At 49.1% G+C, this 12,233-nt stretch overlaps 1 protein-coding gene across 1 annotated transcript in view; it reads left to right on the top strand.

Annotated features, from left to right (window-relative positions):
• The window catches only part of LOC115459998 (reversion-inducing cysteine-rich protein with Kazal motifs-like), a 51,205-nt gene extending 41,785 nt beyond the window's left edge, over window positions 1-9,420 (top strand). The window contains exons 3-4 of the mRNA XM_030189863.1: window positions 8,471-8,603; window positions 9,341-9,420. Of these exons, the coding sequence (XP_030045723.1) occupies window positions 8,471-8,603; window positions 9,341-9,420 (213 nt within the window). The remainder of the gene's footprint in view (window positions 1-8,470; window positions 8,604-9,340) is intronic.
• The last annotated feature ends 2,813 nt before the right edge of the window (window positions 9,421-12,233 follow it).

The raw sequence follows: 12,233 nt of genomic DNA, 5'->3' as shown, positions 1-12,233 counted from the left end.
AACCATGGTCAATTGGGCCTCGCAACGGCGAGGACATAACTGAGATTGACCTAAAAAATTTACCAACTAACTGAGAGTGCAGCCTGGAACAGAACAAAACAGGGCCCTCGGGGGGTGGAGTTGGATCCTAAAGCCCAAACAGGTTCTGAAGAACTGACTGCCCGAACCGACTGTCGCGTCGGGTATCCTGCTGTAGGCAGTAATGAGATGTGAATGTGTGGACAGATGACCACGTCGCAGCTTTGCAAATTTCTTCAATAGAGGCTGACTTCAAGTGGGCTACCGACGCAGCCATGGCTCTATCATTATGAGCCGTGACATGACCCTCAAGAGCCAGCCCCACCTGGGCGTAAGTGAAGGAAATGCAATCTGCTAGCCAAATGGATATGGTGCGTTTCCCCACAGCCACTCCCCTCCTATTGGGATCAAAAGAAACAAACAATTGGGCGGACTGTCTGTTGGGCTGTGTCCGCTCCAGGTAGAAGGCCAATGCTCTCTTGCAGTCCAATGTGTGCAGCTGACGTTCAGCAGGGCAGGAATGAGGACGGGGAAAGAATGTTGGCAAGACAATTGACTGGTTCAGATGGAACTCCGACACGACCTTTGGCAAGAACTTAGGGTGAGTGCGGAGGACTACTCTGTTATGATGAAATTTGGTGTAAGGGGCCTGGGCTAACAGGGCCTGAAGCTCACTGACTCTACGAGCTGAAGTAACTGCCACCAAGAAAATGACCTTCCAGGTAAAGTACTTCAGATGGCAGGAGTTCAGTGGCTCAAAAGGAGGTTTCATCAGCTGGGTGAGAACGACACTGAGATCCCATGACACTGTAGGAGGCTTGACAGGGGGCTTTGACAAAAGCAAGCCTCTCATGAAGCGAACAACTAAAGGCTGTCCTGAGATCGGCTTACCTTCCACATGGTAATGGTATGCACTGATTGCACTAAGGTGAACCCTTACAGAGTTGGTCTTGAGACCAGACTCAGACAAGTGCAGAAAGTATTCAAGCAGGGTCTGTGTAGGACAAGAGCGAGGATCTAGGGCCTTGCTGTCACACCAGACGGCAAACCTCCTCCATAGAAAGAAGTAACTCCTCTTAGTGGAATCTTTCCTGGAAGCAAGCAAGATGCGGGAGACACCCTCTGACAGACCCAAAGAGGCAAAGTCTACGCTCTCAACATCCAGGCCGTGAGAGCCAGGGACCGGAGGCTGGGATGCAGAAGAGCCCCTTCGTCCTGCGTGATGAGGGTCGGAAAACACTCCAATCTCCACGGTTCTTCGGAGGATAACTCCAGAAGAAGAGGGAACCAGATCTGACGTGGCCAAAAAGGAGCAATCAGAATCATGGTGCCTCGGTCTTGCTTGAGTTTCAACAAAGGCTTCCCCAACAGAGGAATGGGAGGATAAGCATACAGCAGGCCCTCCCCCCAATCCAGGAGGAAGGCATCCGATGCCAGTCTGCCGTGGGCCTGAAGCCTGGAACAGAACTGAGGGACTTTGTGGTTTGCTCGAGATGCGAAGAGATCCACCAAGGGGGTGCCCCACACTTGGAAGATCTGGCGCACCACTCGGGAGTTGAGCGACCACTCGTGAGGTTGCATAATCCTGCTCAGTCTGTCGGCCAGACTGTTGTTTATGCCTGCCAGATATGTGGCTTGGAGCACCATGCCGTGACGGCGAGCCCAGAGCCACATGCTGACGGCTTCCTGACACAGGGGGCGAGATCCGGTGCCCCCCTGCTTGTTGACGTAGTACATGGCAACCTGGTTGTCTGTCTGAATTTGGATAATTTGGTGGGACAGCCGATCTCTGAAAGCCTTCAGGGCGTTCCAGATCGCTCGCAACTCCAGGAGATTGATCTGTAGATCGCGTTCCTGGAGGGACCAGCTTCCTTGGGTGTGAAGCCCATCGACATGAGCTCCCCATCCCAGGAGAGACGCATCCGTGGTCAGCACTTTTTGTGGCTGAGGAATTTGGAAAGGACGTCCCAGAGTCAAATTGGACCACATCGTCCACCAATACAGGGATTCGAGAAAACTCGTGGACAGGTGGATCACGTCTTCTAGATCCCCAGCAGCCTGAAACTACTGGGAAGCTAGGGTCCATTGAGCAGATCTCATGTGAAGGCGGGCCATGGGAGTCACATGAACTGTGGAGGACATGTGGCCCAGCAATCTCAACATCTGCCGAGCTGTGATCTGCTGGGACGCTCGCACCCGCGAGACGAGAGACAACAAGTTGTTGGCTCTCGCTTCTGGGAGATAGGCGCGAGCCGTCCGAGAATCCAGCAGAGCTCCTATGAATTCGAGTCTCTGCGCCGGGAGAAGGTGGGACTTTGGGTAATTTATCACAAACCCCAGTAACTCCAGGAGGCGAATAGTCATAAGTACATAAGTACATAAGTAGTGCCATACTGGGAAAGACCAAAGGTCCATCTAGCCCAGCATCCTGTCACCGACAGTGGCCAATCCAGGTCAAGGGCACCTGGCACGCTCCCCAAACGTAAAAACATTCCAGACAAGTTATACCTAAAAATGCGGAATTTTTCCAAGTCCATTTAATAGCGGTCTATGGACTTGTCCTTTAGGAATCTATCTAACCCCTTTTTAAACTCCGTCAAGCTAACCGCCCGTACCACGTTCTCCGGCAACGAATTCCAGAGTCTAATTACACGTTGGGTGAAGAAAAATTTTCTCCGATTCGTTTTAAATTTACCACACTGTAGCTTCAACTCATGCCCTCTAGTCCTAGTATTTTTGGATAGCGTGAACAGTCGCTTCACATCCACCCGATCCATTCCACTCATTATTTTATACACTTCTATCATATCTCCCCTCAGCCGTCTCTTCTCCAAGCTGAAAAGCCCTAGCCTTCTCAGCCTCTCTTCATAGGAAAGTCGTCCCATCCCCACTATCATTTTCGTCGCCCTTCGCTGTACCTTTTCCAATTCTACTATATCTTTTTTGAGATACGGAGACCAGTACTGAACACAATACTCCAGGTGCGGTCGCACCATGGAGCGATACAACGGCATTATAACATCCGCACACCTGGACTCCATACCCTTCCTAATAACACCCAACATTCTATTCGCTTTCCTAGCCGCAGCAGCACACTGAGCAGAAGGTTTCAGCGTATCATCGACGACGACACCCAGATCCCTTTCTTGATCCGTAACTCCTAACGCGGAACCTTGCAAGACGTAGCTATAATTCGGGTTCCTCTTACCCACATGCATCACTTTGCACTTGTCAACATTGAACTTCATCTGCCACTTGCACGCCCATTCTCCCAGTCTCGCAAGGTCCTCCTGTAATCGTTCACATTCCTCCTGCGACTTGACGACCCTGAATAATTTTGTGTCATCGGCGAATTTAATTACCTCACTAGTTATTCCCATCTCTAGGTCATTTATAAATACATTAAAAAGCAACGGACCCAGCACAGACCCCTGCGGGACCCCACTAACTACCCTCCTCCACTGAGAATACTGGCCACGCAATCCTACTCTCTGCTTCCTATCTTTCAACCAGTTCTTAATCCATAATAATACCCTACCTCCGATTCCATGACTCTGCAATTTCTTCAGGAGTCTTTCGTGCGGCACTTTGTCAAACGCCTTCTGAAAATCCAGATATACAATATCAACCGGCTCCCCATTGTCCACATGTTTGCTTACCCCCTCAAAAAAATGCATTAGATTGGTGAGGCAAGACTTCCCTTCACTAAATCCGTGCTGACTTTGTCTCATCAGTCCATGTTTTTGTATATGCTCTGCAATTTTATTCTTAATAATAGCCTCCACCATCTTGCCCGGCACCGATGTCAGACTCACCGGTCTATAATTTCCCGGATCTCCTCTGGAACCCTTCTTAAAAATCGGAGTAACATTGGCTACCCTCCAGTCTTCCGGTACTACACTCGATTTTAGGGACAGATTGCATATTTCTAACAGTAGCTCCGCAAGTTCATTTTTTAGTTCTATTAATACTCTGGGATGAATACCATCAGGTCCCGGTGATTTACTACTCTTCAGCTTGCTGAACTGACACATTACATCCTCCAAGGTTACAGAGAATTTGTTTAGTTTCTCCGACTCCCCCGCTTCAAATATTCTTTCCGGCACCGGTGTCCCCCCCAAATCCTCCTCGGTGAAAACCGAAGCAAAGAATTCATTTAATTTCTCCGCTACGGCTTTGTCCTCCTTGATCGCCCCTTTAACACCATTTTCGTCCAGCGGCCCAACCGACTCTTTGGCCGGTTTCCTGCTTTTAATGTATCTAAAAAAATTTTTACTATGTATTTTTGCTTCCAACGCTAATTTCTTCTCAAAGTCCTTTTTTGCCCTCCTTATCTCCGCTTTGCATTTGGCTTGGCATTCCTTATGATCTATCCTGTTACTTTCAGTTGGTTCTCTTCTCCACTTTCTGAAGGATTGTTTTTGGCTCTAATGATTTCCTTTATCTTACTGTTTAGCCACGCCGGCTGACGTTTAGTCTTTTTTCCCTTTTTTCTAATACGTGGAATATATTTGTCCTGAACCTCCAGGATGGTGTTTTTAAACAGCATCCACGCCTGATGCAAGTTTTTTACTCTGCGAGCTGCTCCTTTCAGTCTTTTTTTCACCATTTTTCTCATTTTGTCGTAATCACCTTTTCTATAGTTATACGCTAGCGTACTTGATTTCCTAGTTTCACTTCCTTCAATGCCAATATCAAAACCGATCATATTATGATCACTGTTATCAAGCGGCCCTCGTATCGTTACCCCCTGCACTAGATCATGAGCACCACTAAGGACTAAGTCATCTGCATGGACTGCAGGGCTCCTGCCTCGGACGTGTTCTTCACCAGCCAATCGTCGAGATATGGGAACACGTGCACCCCCAGCCTGCGAAGTGCTGCTGCTACTACAGCCAAGCACTTTGTGAACACCCTGGGCGCAGAGGCGAGCCCAAAGGGTAGCACACAGTACTGGAAGTGACGTGTGCCCAGCTGAAATCGCAGATACTGTCTGTGAGCTGGCAGTATCGGATGTGTGTGTAGGCATCCTTCAAGTCCAGAGAGCATAGCCAATCGTTTTCCTGAATCATGGGAAGTAGGGTGCCCAGGGAAAGCATCCTGAACTTTTCTTTGACCAGATATTTGTTCAGGGCCCTTAGGTCTAGGATGGGACGCATCCCCCCTGTTTTCTTTTCCACAAGGAAGTACCTGGAATAGAATCCCAGCCCTTCTTGCCCGGATGGCACGGGCTCGACCGCATTGGCGCTGAGAAGGGCGGAGAGTTCCTCTGCAAGTACCTGCTTGTGCTGGAAGCTGTAAGACTGAGCTCCCGGTGGACAATTTGGAGGTTTTGAGGCCAAATTGAGGGTGTATCCTTGCCGGACTATTTGGAGAACCCACTGATCGGAGGTTATGAGAGGCCACCTTTGGTGAAAAGCTTTCAACCTCCCTCCGACTGGCAGGTCGCCCGGCACTGACACTTGGATGTCGGCTATGCTCTGCTGGAGCCAGTCAAAAGCTCGTCCCTTGCTTTTGCTGGGGAGCCGAGGGGCCTTGCTGAGTCGCACGCTGCTGACGAGAGTGAGCGCGCTGGGGCTTAACCTGGGCCGCAGGCTGTCGAGAAGGAGGATTGTACCTACGCTTGCCAGAAGAGTAGGGAACAGTCTTCCTTCCCCCGAAAAATCGTCTACCTGTAGAGGTAGAAGCTGAAGGCTGCCGGCGGGAGAACTTGTCGAATGCGGTGTCCCGCTGGTGGAGCTGCTCTACCACCTGTTCGACTTTCTCTCCAAAAATATTATCCGCACGGCAAGGCGAGTCCGCAATCCGCTGCTGGATTCTATTCTCCAGGTCGGAGGCACGCAGCCATGAGAGCCTGCGCATCACCACACCTTGAGCAGCGGCCCTGGACGCAACATCAAAGGTGTCATACACCCCTCTGGCCAGGAATTTTCTGCACGCCTTCAGCTGCCTGACCACCTCCTGAAAAGGCTTGGCTTGCTCAGGGGGGAGAGCATCAACCAAGCCCGCCAACTGCCGCACATTGTTCCGCATGTGTATGCTCGTGTAGAGCTGGTAAGACTGAATTTTGGCCACGAGCATAGAAGAATGTTAGGCCTTCCTCCCAAAGGAGTCTAAGGTTCTAGAGTCCTTGCCCGGGGGCGCCGAAGCATCCTCCCTAGAACTCTTAGCCTTCTTTAGGGCCAGATCCACAACTCCAGAATCATGAGGCAACTGAGTGCGCATCAGATCTGGGTCCCCATGGATCCGGTACTGGGACTCGATCTTCTTGGGGATGTGGGGATTAGTTAAGGGTTTTGTCCAGTTCGCAAGCAATGTCTTTTTTAGGACATGGTGCAAGGGAACAGTGGACGCTTCCTTAGGTGGAGAAGGATAGTCCAGGAGCTCAAACATTTCAGCCCTGGGCTCGTCCTCCACAACCACCGGGAAGGGGATGGCCGTAGACATCTCCCGGACAAAGGAAGCGAAAGACAGACTCTCAGGAGGAGACAGCTGTCTTTCAGGAGAGGGAGTGGGATCGGAAGGAAGAACCTCAGACTCCTCGTCGGAGAAATATCTGGGGTCTTCTTCCTCTTCCCACGAGGCCTCACCCTCGGTGTCAGACACAAGTTCACGGACCTGTGTCTGCAACCATGCCCAACTCGACTCCGTGGAGCCACGTCCACGATGGGGGCGTCGAGAGGTAGACTCCCTCGCCCGCATCGGCGAAGCTCCCTCCGCCGACGTAGTCGGGGAGCCTTCCTGGGAGGCGACGGCAGCCGGCACCGCACGCGGTACCGACGCCGGAGACCTCACCTCGGGCGATGGGCCAGCCGGCGCCATGCTCGACGGTACCGGTGGCGCAAGCACCGCCGGTACCGGAGGGGTAGGGCGCAACAGCTCTCCCAGGATCTCTGGGAGAACGGCCCGGAGGCTCTCGTTCAGAGCGGCTGCAGAGAAAGGCATGGAAGTCGATGCAGGCGTCGACATCAGAACCTGTTCCGGGCGAGGAGGCTGTTCCGGGCTGTCCAGAGTGGAGCGCATCGACACCTCCTGAACAGAGGGTGAGCGGTCCTCTCGGTGCCGATGCCTGCTGGGTGCCGACTCCCTCGGCGACCCAGAGCTCTCGGTACCGACCCGGGAAGGGGACCGGTGACGATGCTTCTTCGACTTCTTGGAACGAAGCATGTCACCGGAGCTTCCCGGTACCGATGAGGAGGACGTAGAATCCAGCCGTCGCTTCCTCGGGGCCGAGGCCGAAGGAGGTCGGTCTCGGGGGGCTGTACCGCAGGAGCCCTCAGGGTAGGGGGAGACCCACCCGAAGGCTCACCGCCACCAGCAGGGGAATGGACAGCCCTCACCTGCACTCCCGACGATGCACCACCGTCCGACGACATCAGCAGACGAGGTCCCGGTACCACCGACGTCGAAGCAGCTATCCGATGTCTCGGCGCCGATGCAGAGGGCCGATGCCTCGATGCACTCGATGCACTGGCGGCCGAGGATGAAGCTCTGGACGCTGAAGACGTCGATGCACACGATACCCCCGGTGCCGATGCCGACGAAGAGCCCGAGAACAAAACGTTCCACTGGGCCAATCTCGCTACCTGAGTCCGCCTTTGCAAAAGGGAACACAGACTACAGGCCTGAGGGCGGTGCTCGGCCCCCAGACACTGAAGACACGACGCGTGCCTGTCAGTGAGCGAGATTACCCGGGCGCACTGGGTGCACTTCTTGAAGCCGCTGGAAGGCTTCGATGTCATGGGCGGAAAAATCACGCCGGCGAAATCAAAATCCGAAATGACGAAAATGAGCACCAAAACTTTGAGGGAGAAAAATCTCGACCGAGGCCGAAAAGAGGCCTACCCCGACGACGAAAGAAAACTTACCGGGGCAAAGTCTGAAAATGCGGGAAGGGCAAAATGAAGCCCGAGGGGGTTTCCGGAGCACTTCCGAACAATTTTTAAAGATTTTCCGAAGAAAAAACAACACGTCGAAGAAAAAGGACGCGCGAGGTCGACTTTCCGGGGCTCGACACGGCGAAAACACGACCGTACCGAGTGCGGACAAAAGAAGACTGGCCGGCTCGAGCCGGTTTCGGGCGGGAAGACGGCCGCGCATGCGCGGTGCGCGCGGGCGCGCGAGGGCTAGCAAAGGACTTTGCTAGTGAAGATTCCGATTGGAGGGGCTGCCGTGGACGTCACCCCATCAGTGAGAACAAGCAGCCTGCTTGTCCTCGGAGAACACTGCTTACAAGGTTGATTACAAGCGGTGTTATCCATCTACAGCACAGTGACTAACCTGCTGTACTGAGCTACCAAAGGTCAGTCACTCCCATGGTAAATTAAGGTACAGTAAAAGCCCAGCTTTCTCCACATCTTAATAACGATCCCTCATGATTTTGTCCAACTGTATTATTTTTAATTTATGCCTTTAAATGTCCTGATAATGTATATATATATTTTTTTTTTAGATTGAAGCCTGCAATAAGGAAGCAGAAAGGATTGATTCACTCATAAACTCTGACAGCCCAACTTTAGCCTCTCATGTTCCTTTGTCAGCACTTGTTATATCCCAGGTTCAAGTCTCACTAAAATTATCTTCAAGTATTAAGATTGTTTCTTTTCCCCATTGTTTTATCTTTTGTCTTGCAATTACTTTGTCAGAAACACTATCCAGTGTATGATTTGTAATGTTATGAAGGAAACATTTTTCTATGCATTTTTGCATTATGAAAGACAGATCAGTTACTGATCTTGAGGTTTGTTCTTTATATTTTAAATTATTATGTGTATTATTTACAGCTGTGCCTAATTGGGGTTCATGGAAGTACTTCATGACTAATTGTGTTCTGCTATAATAGTGTAATCCTAAAGTGAAAGGCATTCCAAATGAACTTAAAGGATGTTCTCCCATGCAGATCTTTTCACAGCTAAACTTACAGCATTGTGGTGATGATTTATCACTTCAGTCCTTGTAAAATTAATTTAAGGACATGTATTGCCTTTCAATCAATGGCTTGATGTCAAACAGATTTTAATCCTTCAGTGAGGTTTGATTTGATATCTATATCACTGTTAAAATTTGGAACTTAAGTGAAATATTCAAATATCACTGATATGCAATTTTTAATTAGGAAAATATGTGAAAATCATTGGAATCAGCAAACTGCATGCTGTTACTTCAGGGCATCCCAACACACTTTCTGAAGGCCTCCATATTGGAGGTTCTTCTACCGGAGAAACTAGCATATCTTATAGCCAGAATCTGATAACTGGTTGCCAGAAAGAAATTTATTGTGTTTAAAATTTTGCATTCTTCAGGATTCTGATTTCTTTTAAAGGTGCAAATTTTACTAGAGAGCAGGAAGGTGCTTGCAATGTGTTCCATTTTGATAAATTGCCTTCATTTGATGAAATTTGAGGACTGTCATAAGGAGAAATTTGTTCTTACCTGCTAATTTCCTTTCCAAGAGTCTCCCATGACCAGTCCAGATGAGTTGATTGTGTCCCCTGTACCAACAGATGGAAGACAGAGAAAAACAGACAATTCAGTGATAACACCAGTATAAGTGGTGGTACAGCCCTGGAACCTAAGGTTCATTATTGTAATGGTAAGCACGGTAATAACCCATTTGGAGAAATTTCTCCCGAGAGAAACAATGCTATAGAATAGAACCATAACTATAATAAAACATAAGTCAACACAGTGAATAAACATAATGCATCAGTTTTAACATCCGCAGAATAACAGAATTACTTTGATACAATTATAATATTCTATAATACAATAAGAGTCATAGGGCCCGATATTCAGCAGCGAGAATTAGGCAGGCTGACTTCCTTGGTCAGCACTGAGCCTCGATAGTCAGTGCCAGTTAGCTATCCGAGCACTTGCACAAAATATCAGCAAGTGCCAGGATAATTTCTGGGTAGCAGCCTGAGATGTTTCTGGTGCCCATTCCCTCTGCTCAGTTCTGATCACCCTTCCATCCCAAAGACAAGAAGAGTCCCCTGACCAGACTCTCCATGTAGGCCCCTTGCAGGGCCTATGTTTGATAACTCTGGTGGTCTGTGGGGTCCTAAGGGCAATGCCCACTTGCTTATGACTCTTGAAGCTCAAGCCCTAAAATGGCCACTTCGACTTCTGTCGGCAGTCTTGCGGTATTGACTAGTACCACGAGGCTGCCGCTAGATGTCATGGCAGCCAATTTGAGGCCAGAGCCACAACAGGCAGGAGTGGGTGGGCATTGCTCCTGCCCTTAACACCTGCTAGACCACAAGGGCTATCAAAAGTAGGCCCAGGGGGTGGGGGAAGGTCTGTTCAGGGGCTCTTCAAAGTGGAAAGGAGGGGGATTGGGATCAGAGAGAAAGGGGTGGTGACACTGCTTCCTCTTTTGCTGATCCTGGTAGATAATCAGCTAGGGCCTGCATTAGTATCTTATGTGCATACCAGCTGAATATCATCCGGGACCTGCATAAGATTTGGTGGCCAGCATATGCTGCATGGTCTCAGATATTGGCTTGGCATTGAATATCTGGGCCTAATTTTGGCCACTGCCATGGACAGCGTTAGGGGTAGGCAAATATGGCAATTACCCTGGGCCCCCATGTCACTGGGGGCCCCAAATTTGCCTGAAATTGAAAGGGGGTAATCTGCAAGCAAGCTTTGGGGCTCCCTCCATAGTGTCTGCTCTGGGCTTCATCATGTCTAGCACTGGCCCTGCCTGCTATGGTCAGCGTTTAAAAAAAAAACGCTGAGTGCCATTGGCTGAATATTGACCAGGATATAGTCAAAACCATTTAGACTGTTTCTCTCAAAAGCGTGAAATACCATATTAAAATTCTCAACTAACTCTGCATTACCCATGTAATAAATTTGAAGCTACGTACCGCCACCATAAATCCAAACAGTATCTCACTCTCACTTTCACAAAATGTAGAGCCACAGCATTCAGAACAACATTTTGATAGCAGTTTTCCCACCGCTCATGACTGATATGGAAAGGTGACCCCTAGTGGTAGTACTGGAAGGCTACTACTAGGAGTCAGAACACTGACCTACATTGATGACCTTATGTAAAACCTGGGAGAGGAAGCTTTGCCTGGAGGGATGAGGTTTTGGATGGGGCACACTTAAATAAGAGTATCAGGGGAGGGGAATCGACCCAGTGACAGAGTCACCTATTGTGAAAGCAGCCACACTAACAGACTTCAGATTTTGTAGCTGCAGTGGCCGCCTCCTCTTTCAGTAGTCATGACTGCTAGCATGCAGTAATGACCCACCTGCTAGCTATGACAGCAGGCCACTCCTCCACTTGCCCATGTCATACCCAGATCCCACCCACTCCTACATTAAGAGGCCCTTTAAGCTGTGGTAAAAGGGGCCCTACACTTGTGGCAGTGGCCTTTTTTGCCATGTGCTGAGGCCCTTTTTACCATAGCAGGTAAAAAGCCTGAATAAAGAAATGACCATGTGGTAAGTTTGCACTTACCGCGCAGCCATTTTAGGAGGAGCATATACCACAGGGATCCCACGCTAACCCAGTGGTAACTGGACAGCGTGCAGTACTGCCCGATTACCGCCTGGTAACCCCCTGTGGTAATATTTTTCTGCAATTTTCGGTAGTGCCGGAAATGCCGTGCGCTAGGCCACATTAGACCTGTGGTAGTTCTGATTTGCCACACAGCAACCCTTTAGTAAAAGGGCTTCTAAGCATCTAAGACATGATAGCTTGAAATACTGTCTACTATGCTGAAAACTCAACATAGCTTAGTAAAAGGGCCCCATACCCACAGTCTTCTTGTGCTACTACAGATCCTCAAATCTTATAGGAAAGAGAAGCATTCACTTCTGGTGACACAGATAGTTCTAGCCTAGTGTTTTATAGTTGTCAGAATATAAACGGCCCATTTGTATACCCTTGTCTGGGAGGCTGGAACAAATAGTATTTGTGTTAATAAACAAAATGATAGCACTGTAAAAGTATCAGCAATTGCATTTATATTATATGAATTCATGACAGTGGCAGCTATGTGACACTTCATAAATATATCTGTAACTACAAAACTTGCTGCTACTTTGGGGCATTATATAACAAAATATTTCACTTCTTTTGTAGCTGTCACAATGATAGTGCCTTTATTTTAATTTACCAAAATATGCATAATATATTATCTTAAATTTTACTTTGAAGAAAGCTAAATGGCGACAAAGTGACAATCATAGATTAGTGT

This window comes from Microcaecilia unicolor, chromosome 1 (genome assembly GCF_901765095.1).
Source record: "Microcaecilia unicolor chromosome 1, aMicUni1.1, whole genome shotgun sequence".
Taxonomy (NCBI): Eukaryota; Metazoa; Chordata; class Amphibia; order Gymnophiona; family Siphonopidae; genus Microcaecilia; species Microcaecilia unicolor.
The sequence above is the reverse complement of the archived record's forward strand: the minus strand, read 5'-3'. Positions and strand labels throughout refer to the sequence as shown.